This window comes from Strix aluco, chromosome 18 (genome assembly GCF_031877795.1).
Source record: "Strix aluco isolate bStrAlu1 chromosome 18, bStrAlu1.hap1, whole genome shotgun sequence".
Lineage (NCBI taxonomy): Eukaryota > Metazoa > Chordata > Aves > Strigiformes > Strigidae > Strix > Strix aluco.
In genome coordinates this window covers 1,668,237-1,691,429 of record NC_133948.1, presented here as the reverse complement: position 1 = coordinate 1,691,429, position 23,193 = coordinate 1,668,237, and the positions used below count along the sequence as shown (strand labels likewise).

General features: G+C 60.4%; 1 protein-coding gene across 2 annotated transcripts in view; it reads left to right on the top strand.

Moving 5' to 3' along the window:
• The first annotated feature begins 266 nt into the window (after positions 1 to 266).
• The window catches only part of FAM222A (family with sequence similarity 222 member A), a 29,876-nt gene continuing 6,949 nt past the window's right edge, over positions 267 to 23,193 (top strand). Inside the window, exons 1-2 of one of the 2 annotated variants that reach the window (XM_074844024.1) lie at positions 267 to 321; positions 16,103 to 16,227. In XM_074844024.1, the coding sequence (XP_074700125.1) occupies positions 16,146 to 16,227 (82 nt within the window). In that variant the 5' untranslated portion in view covers positions 267 to 321; positions 16,103 to 16,145. Of the gene's footprint in view, positions 322 to 9,530; positions 9,568 to 16,102; positions 16,228 to 23,193 lie in introns of those variants that run through there. The other variant, XM_074844023.1, reaches the window with a different exon arrangement.

The window sequence follows — 23,193 nt, the reverse complement described above, 5'->3', positions numbered from 1 at the left end:
GGGACCCGCGGTGTGATGCCCCCGGGGGTCCCCGCGCCGCCCGAGCCCATCCGCGCGGGGGTTATTTTATTTTAATTTTTTTTTTTAATTTTTTAAATTTTTTTTTTTTCCTTCTTCCCCGGATATTTTTCTTTACCCTCCCCGCCCCCGGGGGCAGAGCACCGGGAGCCGCCGCACGCTGGCCGCGCACGGGGCGGGGCGGGCCGCCGGCGGGGCGCGGGGCCGGGCGGGCGCCGCCGCTGCTGCTGCGCGGCCCGGGGGGGGCGGCCCGGCGCGCCCCGCACCGCAGCGGCCGGAGCCGGCCCGGATCCAGCTCTGACGGTAACGGGGGGCCGGCGGCGGCGGGCACCGGGGGGGGGGGGTGTGTGTCTGGGTGTGTGTGTTACCGACGGGGGGGCACGAGGGGCGGCGGGGGGGGACCGGCTCCGGCTCCCGGGGCGCATCAGGAGGCGGCGCCGCCGCCGCAGCGCGGTGCCCGGCGGTGCCCGGTTCTCCCCGGCCGCGCAGCCTCGGGCGCGGAGCCGCCGCTGGCTGGGGACCGGTTCTCCCGTCGCTACCGGAGAGGAACGGGAGCAACTTTCTTCTTTTTTTTTTTTTTTTTTTCCTTCATATTTTTAATTTTTTTTTTATGGCTTTTTGGGTCGCCTGACTCGTAAGTGGAAATAAAATATCCACGGGTGCCTCCACGAGGAAAGCCGAGACACTTCCAGCGTGAGCCGTCCGGGAGCTGCCGCCTTCCTGCCGACCCCCGGCTGCCCCTTTTCGCCTGGGAAAAAAAAAAAAAAAAAAGGGTTTTTTTTTTCTTCCTCCACCCGGGGAAGGGAGGCGGCCCCCGACCCCGCAGGGACAGCGGAGCGGGTGGTGGCGGAGCCCGGACACCCGCAGTGGACCCCGCGCTGGTGTGGATACCGCCGGTCACAAAGGAGAGGAGAGGGAAGGAGCCACCCTGCGCTGTGTTATTGAAAATCCCACGGCCCTGACCGCCCCCCCCGGGCCCGGGCAGCTCTGCCGAAGGAGAACCGTCTGCGGGCGAAGCCCAGCTCCCCGGAGAAGCTCCGCTGCGGAGGGAGCATCCCTGTGGCACCTGCTGGACCGTCGGCGCTGGGAATATGATTCACCGGGGACGAGGCGTCGTGGTCCCCGAGAGCTCGTGGCTGAGCATCCGCCGACCGGCGACGAGCGGGCCATGCCGCCTCTCCGGCTCGGTCCCCAGCAGAAAACGAGGTGTTCCCGGTGCTGGCGGAGGCGGCTCATCCCCCAGCATCCCAATCCAGCTCTGGAGAGAGCCGTGAGATCGTGGGAATTAATGGCCGGAGAGGCAGGGCCTGGATGCCGAGAGCCGGCGGCGCGGCACGGCTCGCTGCAGGGCACCGCCTGCCACCGCCGCTCGCTCCGGCCGCCCGGTTTGATTTCCCAGAAGAGGCAGCGGCAAAGTTTTACAGCCGCGCTCGGTGTTTTCCCAGGGATGAATTTGCTCGGCGTCGGGCGGCGGTGCTTTGCCTGGCTCGGGTTGTCGGGGTGCGGGTGTCTCTGTCGGGAGTTTTTATATCTATATGTGTGTCTATATGTGCATCCTGCGAGGATGTTTGGAGGCTGCAGGCAGCTCGCCCGGGTGGGCAACGTGTTTTTGTGGAGGGCAGGGTGCGAAGGGCGCGTGGCCGTGGGGCTCTGCGGGCGTGGGGGCAGAGCCACGTGGCCCCTCTCTCGGTCAGGAGCGTCCCATCTCTTGCTCAGGATGATTCTGTGGGATTTGGCAGTTTTATACCTTCCCGTGCCCGTGTTGTGTGGGGTTTTACCGTCCGGCGTGCCGGGCACGTGCCGCTGCTTGCCGGTCCAGGTGGCCATGCGTGCCCGTGCCGCTCCGGTGGGACCCTGTGCCGAGCCTCTAGTGCCGAGGGGTGAGGTTGGAAACATCCCTGCGAGAGGGCACCCAGCATCCCAAGCCCTCGGGAGGGACTTTTCTTATTAAGGAACCTTAAAACTTTGAGGCGTGGATTTTCCGGTGCCGGTGGCCGTGCCGGGGCGAGCCGCGTGCCATCGGGTCGGGCCGCCTTGAAGCCGTAGCGGAAGGAGAGGGAAGATCTCGCCGCGGTGCCTTCCTCTGACCTTGTGTGTAGAGCAGGGGAAGAGAAAGCCCTTCCCGGCTGCGGGAGCCTGGCTTATTTTCCCGGCTTTAGGAATGGTTTTTCCTGCCAGCTCGGTGGGTCGGTACCGGTGGGCCACGTTCTGTGTGCCGGAGCAGCGCCGGCTGCGAGATGGGCCCCGTTTCAGCTGACTGTATCATTAAAAATTGAATATCTCGCCGTGAATATTTATCCCCAGGCTGGAGCAGAGAAGCCTACGGAGGGAGGAGATGGGGTGGCTGCTGCTGGGCTGTGACCCAGGGGACAGAGCCCCTCCAAGGAGGTCAGGTCCCCTCATTTTTTAAGCCCCTCTGGTTATCTGTCTTTTTAGAGCCTGAAACATCCCTGAGCGGGCTGCGGAGGAGCCTGTTCCCTCCCGGTGCTTGGTTTTTAATTGCAGGCTGCTGCCCTGCCCCGGGAAGGGCCGAGGGTCTCCCGGGTCCCACGACCCCGCGGCGGTGGTCGCACTGAGCACGATGCTCCGCGCCCGCCGCTGCCCCCCGCGCTCCCCGCCGGCTGCGCAGGATTAGTGCCGGGTCTCTGCGTCCCTGCCAGGCGGCAGAGTTAATTTTTGCCTGAAGCAGGTTTCCTGCGTGAACCTGAACTTGTGCGGGGAAGATCTGCGGGGAAGCCGGGCGGCCCCGCTCCCCTCTCCGGCCTGATCCTGGCCCACCTGCGGCGCAGGGAGCGACGGCCTCGGAAAGATTTGGTGAGAGCCAGCCCACCCTCGCTCTCGGGGTGCGGAGGGCAGGGGTGCGGGTCCCACCCCTGAGCGTGGTGCGTGCCGGGGCGATGGGGTTGGTGGCGGGAGCCTCTGTGGCTCCGTTTGGGGACGGAGCGGGATGCCCTTTCCTGGCGGGATAAGGGCCTTCGCTGGTGGTGTTCGGATGCTGGGACTGGGGGAGTGGGACCCCCCCAAGGCTTGGGGGGTGCTGCCCGCAGGGATGCTGCAGCTGGCGGGGTGGGCCGGGGGGGGGCTGCACCTGCCGGGACCCCGCTCCCAGCCCCGCCGGCATCTGTGCCGCCGCATGTCCGTCTGCAGCGGGCGCATGCATGCAAAAATAAGACATTTCTTCTTTCTCTTCTGCCTGCGCATTCCTCAAAAAGCTAATATTCATGAAAGGTAATTCAATCAAACCGCGATGCCTATCAGCTAATGCAGCAAAGCTGGCGCAGGGGTGAGAATGGGAGCCAGGAACACAAAAGCCCTGTTTTATTACCTCCTGCTTGCCTGAGAATTGCTTTTCTCCCTCGAGTGAGCCGGCTAAAGCTGGCTTTATTATGTTAACCTATTTGCGTGTCAAGAGCTATTGTGCCTCTCTTTATCTGTGTTTGTATTTGCTCGATGCAGGGAATAAAAGGACGAGGCGAAAATGGATGGCTGGTCAGTGCTTTGCACTCTGGGGGCACTGATTGGTTGCTAAGTGATTTGCATCCCCGGTAATCGCTTTTATCTCGGAAGGATGTCGTGTATAATTATAAGCCTACTGACATCTTTTGAAATCTGCCTAATGGGTGTTTTTAATTTACATGGGAAGCAGGGGCTATTTGTGTTGCTCTGATTACAGGTTGGGCGAGTATATGGTTTAAAATATAGATATTTCCATAGACGTGGGGGACCGTGAGTGACTAGGCTGTGATTTTTGGCAAGTCCCTGCTCTCCCAGGGACGGGTGGAAGAGCAGAAGTCACCGCCCGTGAGTTTGGGGCTTCACCTCTTAGCCCCCCCCCCCGCCCCCGCGCAGCCTGGGGTGCTGCTGGCCTGCACGCATCGTTCCTGTAGCCATCGCGGGCAATAAAACGGGGTGGGCTCCTGGCTGCTGCGAGCCGGGCCCGGCTGCGCTTGTTGTGGCTCTTTACCCCCAGGAGCTCCCCTCCGCAGCCTGGGATGAGGCATGGTGGGGGTCACAGCAGCGAGCCCCCGCTCCGGGCATCCCCGCCAGCCTGGGGGTGATGGTGCCGATCGGGGCGGCGTTGGGGAGCTGCTGTGCTGGTGGGGGGGAGCCCCGGCTCTGCGGTTCCCCGCTCAGCCCCCCGATGTGCTGGGTGCTTCGCCAGGTCGGCGGGTAAATATTTAACAGGTGCCTGGTGCTTTGGGTGAGCCCCGCCGAGTCGTGGTTCTGGGGAACCGTGCGATCCTGCGTCTGTATTTGAGCTGCAGCCTGGGGGGTCGCGAGGCCGCGGCAGAGCCGCTGTGGTCACTTATGGCAAATAAAGCCCCCGATTGCCTGCGGTCCCGCCCTGGGCACCTGCGCCCAACCGGGGGGCACACCAGAGCCTGCGGAGGTGTTTGTGGGGGTCTGGGAGTGCTCCTGGTGCCATGGGTGCACCCCTCGGGTGGGCAGCGGGATGTGGATGCGCCGAGCCCCGGTGCGGAGGAGCCCCGGCTGCCAAGCAGTCCGGCCGGAGCGCGGTGCCATGCCGGCTTTCTTGCTTTCTGGCTCCATGCTGGTAAATTGTCGTGGTGCCTTTGGGGCTGCCAGGGAAGGGCAGAGCTCTGAAGTGGGGGTTGTGGTGAGATGAGGGGTGTTGGGGTCCCGTGTGCCAGGGTCCCGTGTGCCGGGACTGGGCCATCTCCAACGCACAGAGGTCGGCGCTCATGATGGGCGTGAGGGCTGGGCTCCCTCTGCCCTGGGTGCTGGGTGCCCTGGGTGAGGGTGCAGGGCAGGTCACGGGGAGCAAGTTACCCATGTGGGCAGTTCAGATCAGCTGCCTTCCTCCTCCTCTTCCTCCTCCAGGAACGACCACGGCTGAGCCCAAAGTGCCGTGGCTCCCTCCGGCCGCGTGCCAGGTGACCCCCTGGGTTTGCAGCGCTGGGGTGCTTTTGTGGCAGCACCGTGCCGTGCCGGTGAGAAACAGGGGGCCCGGGAGAGGTTGATATGGTGGGGGTGAGCACCAGACCCCGCACCCCAGGGTGCTGCACCCCCCTGCGTGGGCAGCCCCGTCCCGTCCAGGCTGGTGAGCAGTGCGGGCGACGCTATTTATGGCTGGCTGTAAACAAACTCCCAATGAAAGAAAGTTAATGACCTGAGACTGACGGGAGCCTGCTGGGAATTTTTATAGCCCCTGGGACTCCTTTCGCTAAAGAGAGAATACATCAGCGTTTTAACCCAAAACGGCAAGCCGTGCGGTGCGGGGGCCGAGGGACAGCCCCAGCGCAGGGAGACGTTTCGGCAGGGCTGGCCCTGGGTGAGGAGGGGGGTTTTGGTGGGGGGATCTAGCTCTTGGCCCTGGCCCTATTCCCTGCGTGGGACCGGGGTGCGCAGCCCCCTCCTCGCCCTGGCAAGGGGAGGCACGTCCTCGGCTTGGGGGCTCTCCAAGGCTTTCGCCATCTGCCTCTTGTAGGTCATCTCTGCCGCGCTCCAGGCTCGAGCGAGGGCTGGCTTAGCGTCACTAGTAACCACACACTAATAAAGCCTTAATACCCTGCAGCAGGGAGATTTCCCTGTCAGAGAATAAATATTCATATTGCTTTCCAATTCAGCCTCGGTTGCACAACAAGGGCGCTGTAGGGGAGACGGAGACGCTGCGGCGTGGGGTGCTCTGCCGCCGCGCTGGCCTGCCCTGCCCCGCCGTCGTGTTTCGTGTCGCGTCCCGGCTAATTGCGGGGTGCGAATATCGGGGACGGGGTGGCGAGCACGGCGCGGGGTGCTCTGCTCGCCGCCTGCTCCCTCCGCCGCGCCTCGCGCGCACAGCCTCCATCTGCACGCGACGCTTGATTTACTGAGAAGAGCTGGCAGTTAAACCTGACAAATTGAAGGCGGTTTTAAGTGGTTCAGGTTAATTAATAGTCAGGGAAGTATCAATTTTTTAAGGGATGCTCTTGGCTCGCAGGGAGAACTGGAGCTTGACTTTCCCTTTGGAAAGCAACACCATCTGCGTGGGTCCCCCCGGGCAGGGGGATGGAGCCGGGCTCGGTGCTGAGCGCGGTGCTACCGCTCTTCGGTTTCCCACCCACAGCCTCGCGTTTCTGCTTAAATTTCTCACCCCACGTGGCTGGTGCTGAGGGAGGTGCCAGGACAGGGAGGGATGGGGCTGTCCTGCGTGACTGTGGTGCCAAAGCCTTGCCGCTTGCCTCGGTGCCCTTTGGGGGTCCGGTTGTCCCCTCTCTTTTCCGGATGACGTGCTGCTGCTGGGGTCCATGCCGTGGCAGCCGCTCCGGTAACCGGGGCGCTTTGGCCATAGCGGTGCAATCGGGTGGCCACAGCGTCCTCGGACCCGTGGGGAACCCGCAGGTGAGCACCAGTGTTAATGGGACCATCAGGCTTTATCCTGGGCTGGGACTGGGAGCCGATGTGGGTGAACTGGAGCAGCATCCACTCTCCTTGGTTCATGCGTGCGCGACCCAGATGCTTCAATCCGCCGAGCTTGCGCCGTAGGAACGCCACCGGGGTTGTTCAGATATTAAAAACATCACAATGAAAAAAACTTAAACTTCCCGGTAAAGAGGAGAGGTAGAAAAGCAGCAGTGACCAGTCTCCGGGCGCGTGCAGCACAGAAAGCCTCCGAGCTGCGTGTGATAAAGACTCGACGGTACAGTGACCCGTGTCTGTGGTGGGCTGGCGTGCCGGTGCCGCGGGCTGTGGCGGGGTGGGCACCTCCGGGCTCTCGCTCGGGGCCGTGTCCCGGGCTGGGTCCCCGAGCAGCACAAACCCTTTGCTGGGCCATGTGCTCCATCTTTCTGAGCGTAGACTGGGATGCAGGTGGAAGTGGTGGTTTTGCAGCAGCCCTAATGCTTGGGAATATGAGAGATTAAGGTTAGTGACCATTTTTTAACTCAATAAAGGGGAAGACAAGCTGGAGTCTGCAGTCCAGAGATATAATTAGTTCGCAGCAGTGGTGCTTTCTTGATTTAGCTTCAGAGAGCAGAACAAGACAAGGATGTTATACCCAATTAGCAATAACATACAGTCTGAGCCTCGCTAGGTGAGATAACAAGCCATTTTTATAGCTCTTCTTTATGGACTTTTTTTTGGAAAAGGGGGGGAAGGAGGAGAGGGACCGAGTCTTTATTTCTTTTCACCTGGGAACAATTATTAGTGAGCTCAGAAAGCCCAAAGCTGAGTTGGCCAACACAGATGACAAAAAAAAAAAAAAAAAAAGAAAAGCTGAAACAGCCTGGAGCTGGGCTGAAGCCGTGTGTCCATCTGTCCATCTATCCCGGCGGGCTGCGTGGTGGCCCTGGGGGAGCCAGGGGGAAGCTGGGTGGGTGACACCCATGTCCCGGCAAGGACACGGCCAAGGGCCACCCACACACCGTGGATGTGTCCCCTCTGCTGCTGTGAGGGTTTGTGGCACGTAGGCTGGCAGCACTGCTTGCTGCAGGGTGGCCCTTGGCGCTGCCGGCAGCTTGGCTGCACCCCGAGCCGTGTCCCCCAGCCCCCCGCAATGTGACCCTGAGCCGTGTCCCCCCTGCGGGCATCGCTGGTCCCCGGTGAGGTGACCCCCAGCCGTGTCCTCTGCACAGCACCGGTCAGCAGGCAGCTGCCTGCCAGCGCCGCGCTCCCGCTTTATGTGACGGGTCGATGGCCCATTGATTTTTCCTCCCGTGTAAACCTGGGCGGGTTGGGGCTGGGGGGGGTTTTCGTGCACGTCTGGCTCCGCTCTCCCGTGGCCACGCTCGGAGCATCCCGTGCTGGTGTCCGCAGCCCACCCCCTCCTCTGTGCAGTGGTGAAACTCAAGGCCATCAAAAAACCAGCTGTGTAGAGCGTCTAGAAAACTCAGGTTTCATTAATCAGCTTTTAGTAACGGGCTCTGGTGTTTACGTGGATTTTTTGCTGGCTGCTCTCCCCGGGGCAGCACTACCAGCCCCTCCTGTGGCGCTGTGGCCCCCCATGGGGACCCGGCTGCATTTGGGGCATCCATGGGAGCAGGGTGGCTCAGTGCCTCCCTCGGGGCACAGCCAGCCTGGGGCATCCCTGGGGACACCCCTGCCTCGGAGGGGTCTTGCGGTGGGGCACATTCTCCCTCCTGGCGTGTCCCCCCCCACAGCCACCCCACTCCCATGGGGCTGGGGCAGGGTGCTGCTGTCCCCTCCCTTGTCCTTCCCATCCCCTTGTTGGGGAGTTTTACAGGTTGACGGGCTGTGGCCCCCACTACCCGGGGGGGCTCTGGCTGCACAGGACCATCCTGGAGCCCACCCTGGGGGGCATCTCCCCTTGCACACACAGGGCTGATGGGGCCATCCCGACTCTCATCCCCACCGGGAGAAGACGCTGCAGAGCCGCTCTCCGGACTATTAACGCCCCACAATGATCATCAGCTCTCGTCGTAATCATTAAGACTATTAGAAAGAAATGTTGGCTTGCAGCTAATGTCAGACTTTCCGTTCTGCTTTGCAAACGCACACAATTAATGCCAATCAGCCGGGGGAGGCAGCCAGCTCGCAATCACGGCTGCTCCGGCGCGGCTGTCAGCTCTTGCCATCCCGGCTTGTACATTTTCATACAATTGCTATAAACATCTGAGGGAAACTCCGCGTTCTTCGGCAGGCGCGGGTATTGTTCTCTGTTCCTTTTAATTACTCGGCATTCAGCAGCTCATCCGGCCTCGGATCGGTGGGGGAGAGAAAGGCTTTGTAAAACAAATATATAAATCTTGAGAGATGCCTTATTTTCCCCATTCGTTGGCTGTGTTAGGTTATCTATGGCTAAATAAGAAAAGCCTCTAAAATTTTTCTTTGGCTTTTTCTTTTTCCCCCCCTTCTCTGTGTTGCTTTCTCCCCACAGGGCCACGGGCCTGGTCCCTCTCCCCCAGGGAGCCCCAAAAGCAGGGCGAGCTCGGGAGAAGGGGGGGGAAGAGCCGGAATTACTTGACCGGATGGTGGTATAATCCTCGTTACAAAAGTACACATCAATTATAAGAATTCCTACAGTAATCTTAGAAATCTATCTTTTCTGCTGAACCAGCTCATTAAAGAGCACCATTCATTTCCATCTCTCCGGGTGAGAAGGGTTTAAATCTCCAGAGCTTTGTATTACAAAATAGACTTAGGGTGATGGACTCTCGTTAAATATTAAAAGAAAGAAGTTGATTTTTTTTTTTCCCTCTCCCCTCTTTTCCCCCAGACTGGCAGCGCAGATGAAGCGTAGCGTGAGGAGGCGAGGGTGGGGGGCTGAGGGGGGCCCCCGCTGTGAATAGCTTCCCCATCTGTCAGCAGGGCGATGCGGGGCTGCGCTCGATGGGCGCCTTTGAGGACCCCCACACCTCCCCTTACCCAGGGACCTGCTCAGCGCCGGGGAGGAGGAGGCAGGGAGGTTGCCCTGGGCCACCCTGGCAAGTCCCTGAGCCTGCACCAGGCCCGGCTGCTGGCACAGGCTGGGCTTTTGTCTGCCAGCGAGGCAGTGGCCGGCCGCGGGGCGAGGGACAGGCACAGAGCCCCTTTGTGTGCAGCTGCACCCCGAGGCGAGCAGGGGCAGCGGCGACGGAGCAGGATGGGGAGTTGGTACCCAGGGATGGGGGGCGGGATGCAGGGATGGGGAGCGGGATGCAGGGATGGGGAGCGGGACCTGGGGACGGAGAGCAGCGGCCAGCTGGGGTCGAGGGCGGCGCGGGGCGATGTGTGCGCTGCTGCGGAGGCTCTGTGCAAACACGTTAATTTGTTTTCTTTCTTGCCTCGCCTTTCAGGGTAATTGGTTGCATTTGAAGCCTTTGTGAAAGCCTTTGATTATAGTAATTTCAGCAGCGCGATCTACCCTGGATTCCTTCGTCAGATTCTTTCACAGCTCAGGCGCTCGGGGCTGTAATTACCGAGCGGCGCGCGCCAGGCTGCCGTGCACGGGGCGGCCGGACGGCCCGGGGAACCGCGGTGCTGCCGCAACCACCACGGGAGCCCCGGTCACCGTGGGGGGCAGGAGGAGCCGTGCCGGGGAGCTTTGGTCTGTGCAGTGTCGAGTCTGTTGGGTCTCAAGCTGGGGATGTGGGTGTTTCATGGGCCTAGAGAGTGGATGCCGGTGCCGGGCTGGGGTCTTGCCTCGTTGGTGCTTTTAATTGCTGCTCTGGAGGCGTCCCCAGAGCCGCTTGGCTTTTCTGCCCCCCCGGGCACACCCCTGTGGGGTACCAGATTGGAGGGGATCTGTAGGTAGAGGCAGATCTGGCGCACGCAGCCAGGGTCCGGCTTTGCCAAAACCACTGAAGGTGCCCAAGCGGGGCCCTGACCTTTGCTCCCCCCTCGCTCCTGGCAGTGGGTTCCCAATCCCACGTCATGACCCTCTTGGCAGCGGCGTGTCAGTGTCTGCCACTTCCAATTACCCACGCCCGCTCAGCGCCGCGGCCTCCCCGCACCCAGCACCAGCCCGGGGGTTTCTTCCTCCCCAGCAGGATGGCAGCAGGTCAGGGGGAACATTGCACCAGAGTCCCCACCCTCCCAGCTCAGGGACCCTTGGGGACCCCCCGGCGCTGCCCAGGGCTCCAGCTGCCCAGGCCTGGGGTGCTGGAGACGCTTGGCTTTCCAGAATCATTATTAACCTGTTCGAGAGCTGTTCCTGCTCGCAGCTAAAATAGATCTTTAATCTCTGCCCAAAATAGCTCATTTGATGAGAGGCCTCCTTAAAGCTGACACATAAATTTAACCAGGCTGCCCGAGCCCTGCGTGAGGATGTCTGCGAACGCTCAACAGCACTCGAATTGTTTTTTTTTTAATTCCATCATTACGGACACATCTGATACCTTATTTCTTCCATCGGGTCATTTGTAGCAGTCAGAAGGCAATTTGCTCGTGTCCTCTGCTCCGGGCTGTGGCCCCGTCCCGGCCTCCCTGGCCCCGCTCACGAGTGAAAGGATATTTTGGGGTATTTTTTGATGTTGATTTTCTTGAACAGTCCAAGCGGTTTCTCCTTGGAGCCGCAGCGGGAGCAGAAACCTCAGCTCTGGGTGGGATAGGAGACACTTTTCCTTGTTTCTGCCTTAGAGGGGATGCTCTGCCCAGGTCCCGGCATGGGCTCGTGGCCCTCGCTGCCCGCCCCGGTGCTGCTCTGTCCCTGGCAATGTGCCGCAGCTGCTGAGCTCTGTGCCAGCCCCAAAAAGGCACCGTCCCGCTGGCAGCGGGGCAGCAAAATGGTCCCTCCAGAAGTAGAGCAGGCTTGGGGGAAGTGGGAAATGGGGATGCTCACCATGTCGGAGCGGTGGCCACCCCCCAGGTCGGACCCTCAGGCTGAGGATGCAGCTCGGCTCGGTGCCAGCCGGGTCCTGGGCTCACCCTGGGCACTTTTTCCACGTCCGCAGGGTTCGGGTCGGGAGAAGCTGCCTGAGCAGCTCCCCCAGCCCCCCTCTCCCCCGTCGCCCCAGCGAGATCCCGAGCAGCAAAATAATCACTTCCAGCATCATTATCCGTCGCAAACCCCAGCTTCCAATTTTAATCAGAGGAGCTGGTGTTGCTTTAAGATCTGCGGGTTTTAAAGATCACAAGAGGGGTTAGAGAAAATTACCCTTGACTCTTACATGCTAATGTAATCTCTAACCAGATCTGCAGCACTGCAGCTAAAATTGCTTTTTAGATTAACATTTAATTATTAACAGGGCCCCCTGAAAGGCCTGGGGCTGGAGCATGCGGAGGGGAGCGGATTAGCCGGGCAGGATGGAGCGGCGGCTGGGCGAGGGGAAGGTCGTGGCGCGGCCGGCAGCACCGCGCCGTGCTTTATTGCAGCCCTCGGCACGGCGGCGTCAAACTTTCTGCTTTATTTTATCCGGTGCTCGCCGTGATTTACGGCGGGGTGACCTTTCCCGCGCTCACCCGTTGCAGGACCGAGCTGCGGCGTCACTTGCCGAGCGCCATGTCCCCTCCACCGCCTTGGCCCCGGGGGCCGTAAATCTGCTGCTGGATGGGAGGTGGGCACAAGCTGGCACGGCAGCTGCTGAAACCCCGCTCGCCCTGGCGTAGGATGGGCACCCTCGGTGTGCAGAGGGGAAGCCTTCCTCCTCCAGCACCTCCTCACCCTCGCAGGAGGGACGCCAGCTGATGGGAAACCAGTGGCCACGGGCCGGTGGCAGCGACCGTGCCAGGGCTGCTGCGGCGGTAGCACCGGTGTCCCCAGGCCGTGGGGAGGGGGAGCTCCTCGTCGGGGTGGTGGGTTTCTCCTCCATCCCAGCGCAGAGGGACGAATGACAAGGGACAGGGGTGTCCCCGGTCACAGCAGGTAGCCCTGGCGAGTGGGTTTGTTGTACTCAGCGTGCCGGGGACTGGCGAGGATTTCTGCTTAATTTATCAGTGCTGCCGGCTTGCGAGGTTGCTGCCAGCCTTGGCCTTGCTCCCACGCTGCCCGTCCGTCCGTCTGTCTGGCACTGTCAGAAGGCTCTTGTGCCTCTCCCAGCCGCGGTGACCCGGTCACCTCCTGTCCTTGTGCCGAACCCAGCCCTGTCCTTTAATACCCGGGGGGAGATGCGTCGGCGTGACTCAAACGGCTTTGCAGCATCCCCGCTCCCTCTCCCAGCCCCAAAAACTCCCTTTTTATGGGTTTGCACCCTAGGCCGCCCCAGTAACGCCTGGGCGAAGATGCACATACATTGCACCGAGACCTTGGCCCTCCCTTTTCCCAGGCTGCCCCTGTCCCTCCCTCCACCCTTGTGCTGCCTGGCCAGTGGCACAAGACCCAGTTCAGGCTGAGATTTTAAAAGTTGCTTTTTTTTTTTTTTTTCTCCCCCCTCCCGTCACATTTTCTTTTATCTAAATCCTCGCCTGCGAAAGCCTCTATCGACAGCTGCGCTGGCCTTATCTCGCCGGAGGGACCTTCGCGGGGCTCTCGGAGAAGATAAGCCTGACTTATCAGCCGCTGATGTCAGAGGAGGTGCCAAACCCTCCCGTCACGGGGGCTTTAGACATAGAGGGTGGTGTTTTTTTTTTTTTTTATTAAAGTCACAAAGACCTTGGGCTTATAAATAGTGCGATGGAGAGATAGGGCTTTGAAATTAGCTGGCCTGGGGTGGGGGGGTGGGAAGGAGCGGTCGGAGAGGGGCTGGGGAAGGATGGAGGGGGATGATGCTGGGGCTGTGGAGCGGTGCCATGGGGCTCCTGGGGGAACCCTGCGGGTGTCCCTGAGGGACCCCACTCCTGGTGTCCCCAAGGGACCCCGCTCCTGGCACCCCCGAAAGCGGGACCCGCTCGCCCTGTGCTGCAGTGGGGACGTCGGCGCAGGCTGGGCAGAGGCCGTGCAGACTCGGGGCGGTTCGGCAAAAGTGCTGAGTGTTGTCTTTCCTGCCACGAAAGAGCCAGAGCAGCTTGAACTAAATCGGATCCTGCTGATTGGAATTAGTTCAAATGCAGATGGAGCTAACTAAGCCGGTGCTAAGCATTCGGACAGCCCAGTGCCCAATTCCCATCAGCTGATTCAGGGGCTTTTCTGAGCGGCATTAATGAAATGCCACCGCGGCAACAGATGCCCATTGTGCCGGGTGCCCACCTACTCACCTACGGGTGCTTTGGGGGGCTGGGGGGTGCCTGGTGGGGTGCTGGGATGGAGGGATGATGTTGCGGCACCAGGGCCCTCGTGGTTGTTAAGGTGGGGTGAAGCGCGGCGTAGCTGTCGGGAACATGGTCTCCGCTGCGTGACGCTGGGAGACAGGGGCAAACCTGGGCTCTGAATTAATCGGCGGCTTTATTTAGTCTGGCATGTGGCTCCCGTGTCTCTCCCGGCTGATGCCGATGCTGCGCGTGGCCGAGGTCGGGGCGGCCCTGGGAGGGTGCTGGGCTGTGTGTGGGTGCGTGGCAGGGCCCGGGGAGCGGCGCTGCGGGTGTCCCCAGGGGACCTGCATTGCGGGGTCCCCAGGGTCAAGGGCACACGCAGGTCCTGTGACCGACCACCAGCATCCCCCCGCCCCAGGGCTGCATCCTCGCCCTCCCTCTTGTCACACCCCGGATTTGGTACCCGGATTTGGTACCTGAATTTGGTACCTGGCCGGCGGCCGCATCCTGCCCAGTGGGGGTGGGTTGGCCTCTTGGCTCACCCCACACCACCCCCTCCCCAGGTGCTTTCTCCTCGCTCTCAGCCCCCTATTTTCCCCGGGGATCTGATGCATGGGACATGGGAACAGGGACAACGGGGCAGTGTCCCGGCAAGGAGCCTGCGAGGAGGTGACGTCCGCCTGTTAATCGGCCAGATGGTGACAGCCGGGGGGATGAGGTCACAGCGTAGGTGAGGCTGAGGTGTGGCAGGAGCCGCTGCCCGGTGCAGCTACCCCCCTGCATGGCCGTGGGTGCCCTGACATGTGTCCCCACCGCGGGGACAGGGTTGGCGTGATGCAGCCGCCGCCGAAAGCGGCTGGTGGGCACGTGCCGCGGGGAGCCGAGGCACGCCGGGAGCGGGGCTGCGTAACGAACCCCGAGTCCCGGCGGGGAGAGGCGAGCTCCCTGGCAGTCAAGTGCACTGAGCCTCTGAATAAGAAGCACTTCATTCTCTTTTCAAACTGTATAATTTCTGCCTGATTGTAATGGCATATTTTAAAATTACCAGAAATCGAAGCCAGAAAATGGATACGGCTGCTTTTACTGCGAGCTGCGTTAACAAAGGATATGTAATGCATGAAATAAAAACACCTCCCTGCCCCCCTCCTTTTTTTTTTTTAAGACAGTAATAGGAGAAAATTGGTTTTGAAACTGAATAAAAGTCCCTTTCAGAGGAAATCATTTCTTTCAGGGTACCTTTGCTGAAAGTAAAATAGTGAATAATGAAAGGTGGTTACATGATTGTCTTTCATTTAGAGAGCGTGAGGACAGATGGAATCTGGGAGAAATGCACGATTGGAATAATTGCATGGTAACAAGGCGCTTGTTGTGAAATTAGTATCTTAAGAAAGTAGTGAAAAAGGCTTTTACTCATGAATACTTCATTATTAGGAGAAAACAGCACAATTTGGGTTCTCCAGACACCTGCTTGGTATTCGATGACTTCCTCCTCCCCTCCTGCTCCTCACACCTTGCGCTAACGAGTCTCTCCCATCCCTGGTGGTGGCGGTGGGGGAGGACGGGGCGAGACCCCCAGCCCCCTCAGGCACAGCCCGGCCACGGTACCGTCGTCCGTGCACCCGCAGCGGCTGTTGCGAAGGGTGACGTTGAAACCGGCGGAGCACGGAGAGCGGCGGGCAGGGCTCGGGGAGCGGCCACCCGCGCTTTGCTGCCCAGCGGGTGATGGTCGCGGGCTCTGCCACCGCACAGCTCCTGCGTGCCCGCCCCGGCACCGCTCGCCAGCACCGGGGATGCAGGAAACATCCCAGATGGCTGCGGGAGGACACGAATCCCCTGCGACGGAGCGGGTGATGAGATGTACCCGGCCCTGGCACCTGGCCGTGGCACCCGGCCACCAGTAGACGTTCAGCTGGGAGAGTGATGGCTCAGAACCCGCGATGCTGGCGGACAGGCACCGCTGCTGCCTTTTCTGCTGCTCCTACCCACATCTCCCTACGCTCTCCGAGCAGGAATATCGCTCCCCGCGCCAGCCGGAGCAGTGGGAGGGTGTCAGCAGCAACTGGTTATAATTCATGCCCTCCGTGGCGGCTCGTGAAGGATGTACAATTAGCGGAGCGGTGGCGGCGATGACTTTGGCCTGACCCCTCCAGCTTTTGTCGAGCAGATTCTGATGCCAGCTGGGAGCTGGCGACGGATCCCAGGACCCCAAGCGGGATTTTAACGCCGTTTTTCCTCGGCCGGAGCCAGCGGGGTTGCTCACTGCTGGGAGGTGCCGGCTGGCGCGGTCTGGCACTGCCGGGAGCGCAGTGCCGGAGGGATGCCCCAGCGCTGCCCCGTTCCCGGTGGGACAGACAAAAATCTTTGCAGGAAGCATAAATCACCTGCTGAGACCTTCATATTTATTTTACATACCTTCATATTTACTTAAGGCTTCCAGAGGGGTTTGTCCTCTCCAAAGGAGCAGCGTGCCCGGCGCTGGGAGCTCCTGCCTCCAGCCTGGAGAGCAGCTGGGTGGGCAGGGGGGTGGTGGGCAGCGGGGCGGGCAGGTCCCCTCGCCTCACTGGTGTGTTTCGTCTCTCGGCAGGGCAAGGGCCGGCGGCGGGGCTGCCCGCCAGGACACCCAGACCATGCTGGCCTGCCTGCAGCGGACCCAGAACCCCCCAGCCCAGCACCTCGCCTGCCCCAACAAGGCGCTGGAGCCGCGCAAGTGTAAGTGCCCCGGGGGGGTGTGGGGGGTGTGTGCCCGCGCCCGCTTTGATGCCGCTTCCCTTATTGAAAAAGACATTTATTTAACCGATAATTAAAAAGAGCAGGAGAAGACGGGGGGGATGGGGGGGGAGGAAGGAGACAAGATAAGCAAATTAAATTGGGTTGCTCTGGTTGATAAGTCGAACTTCAGAAAATGTTGCAGAGCTGTCTGGGAAGCGTGGCGGCGGCAGAGGATGCTGCTGTCGCCTGCTCCGCGGCCCCCCAAACCTCCCCGGCCCTTCCCCCCCTAATTACTTTCCCCATTTTGCTGCAGCTCGCCTTCCCCAGGAGCTGGCCTTTCAGATAAGCTGTAAACTAGTTACATTAAAATGGGATCCAAAAGGTCACTCCAGTAAAGCACCTGTCTCTCCCAGCCTTTGTCTCTCAATCCAAACCGTGATTAAATGTATATTTAATGAGCCTGCTTTAGGCAGGCGTGTTTGACCTCCCCGGCTGGGAAAGACGCATTAAGATTCTCAAGTGATGAATGTGTGTTTTAAAGAGGGGAGTGGATATTTTTCTGCTGGTCTCAGTTGGATTTTTAAACATTGCCGGCTGAAGACAAATCAGCTGCTAAAGCTCTGCTTGTTAGTCTGTGACAGCCCCCAGGCATTTGTTTAATGATCTGTATTTTCCCGGAGACATTTTTTCCCCTCTTACCTGGGCGCCCCGATGCAGCCAAGAGAGCTGAGTGCAGGGTTTGGGTGATGCTCGGCCACCCTGGGGACCCCCGGCATTGTTTCGGCGGGGCTGTGGGGTCACATTGGCAGCCAGGAGGGTTATTTTGGGTTGAATCTCCCCAAGCTCCAGCACAGCATCGCTGCAGGGAGCAGGGCACCCAGGCCAGAGGCAGGGTGATGGGCGCCCGCCCGTCCCAGTGTCGCAGGCGGGGAAGCACTTTGTGCATCAGCGATCATAGGGGCAGGCGGGATCGGAGCCTCCTGAGCTGTTTGCCCCCCCCGAGCACCCATCAGGGTGTCAGCTCTGGGGGGGTCTTGGTGAGTCTGCGAAGCGGGTGGGTGCGTGCGTGGACCCCCGCACGCTCGCAGCGGAGCTCGCGGCGCCGCTCGCGTCTCCTTCTTATTAGTGTCTGGAAGGAAAACGGATGTTGCTCTTGTAAAATTATTCCTAATCCGTCACGCCTGAGCAGCGTGCGGCGGCGCAGGGCTGGCACGAGGGCCTGGCTCCCGGCGCGCCTCGTTGCCACAGGCTAATTAGCTCAGCTGTGCCCACACGGTCTGAGACCTGTGGACAGGCTGAGCCCGGCAGGGTTTTCAGGAGACTGGAGGCGTTTGGCACCGGGTGTCTTTGCGTCGAGCCCAGCGTGATGCTGAGCTCAGGATACACCCGCCCGTCCCCGCAGCGTTTCCCTGTCGCAGCTCAGAGCCGGGGACCGGCTCGGCTCGTAGGGGATGGGGCCCAGGAGCACCCTCCTGCCAGGGGGGTTGGTGCTCCCCAGCATTCCCGCCGTAGATGATGCTAAAACAAGGTTTGGAGAGCAGGAGCCCATACGTGGTGTCACCACGCAGCAAAGCACCCATGGGTGGGGAGAGCTGCTCTTGGATGCAGCCTGCCACATCCTGGGAGGGTCCCAGCCCTGGGGGGTCCCTGAGCCACACAAGAGGGGGGCAGGTTGCTGAGGTCTGACCCCACGCTGGGCCCCAGCAGGCATCGGGGAGCGGTGGATCGGGGTTTTTTCACTGATCACACCCCATTCCTCAGGGCAGGACGGTGCTCGCCTGAGATTTTTGAGGCTTGTCCCGCACTGGGGCATGTCCCCCGGGGCGGGCAGTGTGTGGCCGTAGCCAAGCTCCCCGGCCGGACCCCTGCGCCGTGCTCACCGCCGGCTGCCGCCAGCCAGGTCACCTTAATCAAAGTTTAGCTGCCCGTCTGCTTCCGCTCATTATGGGCAAATCCAGCACGTCTCGCTCCTCTCTGCCTCCTGCTAGTGCAAATTAAATTGCAGGTGACATCCAGGGCCACGCATCTGGTTTGGAACACGATTTTGCCTCCTTTATTTATGGCAGCCGCGGTAAGCGTGGCGCAGAGGGGCCGGGGAGCCGACGCGTGGGGCTGAGCCTCCTGCCGCCTCCTAAACGCCCGCGTAGGTAATCGACAAAGATAGTGTTCTCTTAAAACGAGGCACAATTTAGAAGTGCCTCTGATTACTTAATTTGCTCCTGAGTATCTCAGTAATTATCTTTATGGGTCTTATTTCTGTCCTCTGGCATTGTTTCTGTCGATATTAAATGAGTCTGGCTCTCGGCACATTGGCCGTCTGGCCCGGCACCACTGTGAAATGCTATTATCCTGCCCGCGCTGCTGATTAATTTTTGTATTAATTTCACGTAAAAGGTGAGCTGACTAATTTTCCTGCCCGTGCTGGGAGCTGACGGCCCCGGCGCCTTCGCCCCCTGATTCTACCCCTTCGCTCTCCTGCTAATTACCGTCCCCCCGTCTCAGCGCCCCATCCCGTGGGTGCCTTTGCCGCGGTGCTCGCCGCTGCCAGCTCATGGCAGCAGCCGGTTTCTCTCACCCGTAACCCCGGGGCTGCGCCGTGGGCACCAGCCCAGTGTGGCGGCGTTGCATCCTTGAGGAGGATGTGGGTGGATGAGGATGAGGATGAGGATGCAGGAGGGCGCCCGGAGCCCTGCCAGCCCTGCCTGCGTCTGCCCGCCTCCAGGCGAGGAGCAGGAGCCTGCAGAGAAGCAGCATCCTCAGGAAAATATCACGTCCAATTAACTCCAGCAGCCTGGTCCCTTTTGATTTTATTCTGTGTGCATTACAGGAATCCTGAGCTTTATTTAAATTATAAATCAAATAATACCACTCTCAGCTTGGCCAAACTCTTTGCTGCTCTTGCTCTCTGCAGTAATGTCGTGGTGGCTTATATTTAATTAAATGTTACTTTCCATGTGCCCTCCTTCAGCCTGCACTGCTCTGCCGTCAGCCCGGGGCTGGGCAGGGGGGTGCAGGATATGTGGGATCCATAGGGAGCTGGGAGTTATGGGGAGCCCCCGGAGCCCCCTCCATGCCGACATCACATTTTGCCGCTGCCTCTCACCCTTGTGCGTCGTTTCGGGGGGGGCTGGAGGGGCTGGGTGGTGCCGGGGGGCCGTGCAACCTCTTTCGGGGTGGCGGAAGCCCCCCCCCCCCCCCCCCCCCCCCCCGGCTGGGTCATTAAAACGCTAATGAGAGGTGATGGCTGAGGCGCAGAGAGCAGCAAAATGCCGGGGACCTGGCTCCAGGGTCACCCACACCTCTCCCCACTCGCCCGTGGGGACTCTCATCAGTGATAAAACTGTTTAATTGCCTGTGGGATAAAGCCCCGTTTAATGGCTTCTCGTTACCCAATTCAACTTATTCCAAGGGCATTTTCATTAAAGTAGCTGCAGCAAGGCTCTGCTTTTGTACACACCCATAAAATATCATTTTAATTTCATGAGGGGTTACACATGAGTGAAATAAGATTAATTCTTTCATTTTCAGTTTCTGGAAGGGATCGGTTAATGATGGTTCTGTGTATTTATATACGTGCCATAAAAAGGAGTTCAATTAACTGCCGTGCCCAAAATGTGCTGTTGACTTGCACTTTCCCTGCCAGGAAACGCTGCAAAACCACTTTTCGATCGGTCACGTGCGTGGTGGGGATGGATGGGGGCGGGGGGGCTGCTGGGGGCAGCCTCTCTGGGTGCGACCATATCCCGCCAGGTCCCAGCCTTGGTCCTTGGGTGGGTTTCACTGGTAACGCCCCAGCACACAGCGGGGTTTTGGGTTGTGTCCAAACTGTCCGGGATTGCACCGGTCCATCGACTGCCGAGCCAGTCCCCGGGCACTGTGTGGGGCTGCAGAGCCAGGGGTGCCCACCCTGCTCCCCTCGGTAGGGACGGGGTGTCGTGGGCGCGTTCAGCATGCAAAGCCTGTGTGATAAAATTAATCAAATGCTAATTGACTGTTGATGATAGAGCAGAGGGACTGGGGAGCGGCTGGGGTGAACTGCAGGGCTGCTGGCTGCGGTGGGGACCCTCCAGGTCCTGGGGTGCCCTCGGTGGCTGCGGGTAGGGGGGTGTTGGGGCAGTGTTGGGTGTCAGAAAGGTGGTGCTGGGGTGGCATCACAGAATCATCTTGGCTGGAAAAGCCCTTGAAGCTCCTCCAGCCCAACCATGAACCTCACACTGACCGTTCCCAACTCCACCAGATCCCTCAGCGCTGGGTCAACCCGACTCTTCAACCCCTCCAGGGATGGGGACTCCCCCCCTGCCCTGGGCAGCCCATTCCAACGCCCAACAACCCCTTCTGGACAGAAATCCTTCCTAAGAGCCAGTCTGACCCTGCCCTGGCGCAGCTTGAGGCCATTCCCTCTTGTCCTGGCGCTGGTTCCTTGGCTCAAGAGACTCATCCCCCCTCTCTGCACCCTCCTTTCAGGGAGTTCTAGATACCTGAAGGGATCGGCGTGATATTGGGTTGGCACTGGGGAGGTATCAGGATGGCATTGGGACAGCACTGGGGTGACATTGGGACAGTGTGAGGATGGCATTGGGGTGGCATCAGGGTTTGCCTTGGGGTGGCACCGGGGCATCTCACGGCCACGGTACCGCCCTCCCCACGCAGCTCCCGCCCGGTGCCGTTTGCCGGTGGACGCGGTGGCACGGCGGCGCGCGCGGCGCTAATACCTCGTGGAGGAGACAAATGGGAAGTGACACGTGTGTGTGTAGACGGGTATTTGTGGTGACGCTTTGACTGCAGATAATAAAGTGCTCGCCCTGAGGTGATCCAATTCAGCAGCCGCCTCGGCAGAGCCGCGCGCCGTCGAGGGGGAGAAGAAAGGGGAGGGAAAAAAGGCCCGTCTGAAATGACATGTCAGCCTAAAAAGGGAACGTGTTAACGGATGAATATCTGGGGACGGCGAAGCCCGGCGCTTCCCTTTGTGCTTTGTCATGAATTTTGTTGTCTTTGCAGATTACGGCTCCTGCGCGGCTGCCACGCGGGGTTTGCCACCTACGTTTATTCAGATGGATTTCTCCCGCTATTATTTCTGTAGTTGGTTTTAATTTAAGCCCCCGAAGCCGGGGAGCATTTGTCTCTCGGCTCCTCGCGCCGAGGATGCTCTGCCGGAGGATGCTTTTGTCCTGGCTCCATGCCGGGGGCTGGGGTGCTGGGGGCGGGGGGGGTGCCCTGCAGCGGGGGGGTTTTGCAGCGGGGACGCAGCATTTTGGGGGGTAGCTGTGGTGATGCTGAGGGTGCTGGTCACGGGTGGTTTGTGGCCCTGCCCCCCCGCCGGAGGGGTGGCCCCCTACACCGGCAGGGTCCCCAGCCCCCCCGGCGCTGCAGCGCGGTGGCCTCTGCGCCACCCATCCTGGGGACACCGTCACCATAGAAACCACCGCACTTCACGGGGTGGGAAAGCCAGTGCGATGTGACAGCAGCCCAACCTGCCTGGCGCAGAGCGAGCGGTGCGGGGCTGGGGGGGGGACACACAGCACCGGCTGCACCCCCTCTGCTCGGCTGCACCCCAAAACCAGCTCAGGGGACACGTGGGGCCCGTGCCAGCTCTGTGGGGGCTGGGGGCTGCATGCCCATGGGTCACGCTGGGGCAGGACAGCATCCCCCAGTGACCCCCCCAGCTCCACCTGGGACCCCCTGAGACTCGCTCTGCTCTCAACCAGGGTCACTGGTCCCAGCCCCCTGCTCCCTGGCCACAGGCAGGGGGTCCTGCCAGGAGCTGCTGCCTGCGGGGCCGGGGCAGCCTGTTCCTGCCCAGGCAGCTTTGCTACCTGGGGCTGGGACCTAAACTTCAAGGCTTTTATTGATTTGTTAAATGTACCAGGTTTTGTTTGTTTTCTTCCAAGTGTTTTCCAAATATTGAGGTTTCTTCCCAGTGTTTTGCAAATATTTAGGGTTTAGCTCTCCCAAAATCTGCTCCCAGTGTTGCAGGCAGAGAAAAAGGGTGTTTCTGATGCTTTTTTGAAGCTTCAAAGACATTGGGATCTCCCTGCTGCGAGGGGACCAGGGAGCCTGATCCCAAAGCCAGGGGATGAGCTCTCAGCTTTTGCTGAGTTTAATTCATTTGCAGGCTGCAGCACGATTATTTTTTAATAAGAGCCATTGGCACGCCGATCACTGAGCGGCTGCTCAGGTCCCCAGCGTCTCCTCCTGCCTCCGCCCGGCGCTCTCAGCATCGCTCCCCTTCCCGCCCCCTCCTGCCCCTGCGCAAATTAAAAATCCTTCCTAATTGCCGCCCTTTTGCCCCGCAGGCTCGGGGAGGCAGAGCAGGAGGGAAACGGGAGCTCAGCGCTGGAAACCCCAGCGCTTTCCTGTAAGAGGGGCCGGGCAGGACCGGGAGGATGAGGTCTGGCAGGATGCTCAGGGCAGAAATGCCCCTTCCCCGGGTGGTTGTGGAGACGGGACCAGGCCAGGGGAGGGTGGGCAGAGCAGCCGGGGCTTCACCTTGCAGTTTGGGGCAGAAAAACGAGACTGGTCCCACTGGGCAGCTCTCGCCGTCTCGCCCTCCCCGGGATGGGGTTACCCTGAGGTGGGGGTGTCCCGCTGCCGGTAACAGCCCCGACAAACCCGGGGGTGAAAAGCGTCTTCCTTTGGGGCCCTGGGCGAGGCGCCAGGTACCTTCCAGCTGCGGCTTCGCCTTTGGCAGCTTTATTCAGATTTACTGCTGAGATTACTTTTTTCATTTGTTGCAAAATATTTTAGTGCTTTCGATGTGTAAAAATAAGGTTTGTCCCATCTTATCTCGCAGAGGAGCAAAGGAATGGAGGGGAGGGAGGGAGGGAGGGAGGGAGGCAGTGCGTGTCTTCCGTGCCGGCTGTTAACTGCTTAGGTGCCACATGCTGCCACCACCTCCCTGCTCGGCTTGGTCCCGCTGAGCCCTTGCTCAGGGCTGTGGTGCTGATCCCCGGGATGTACCCCCTGTGC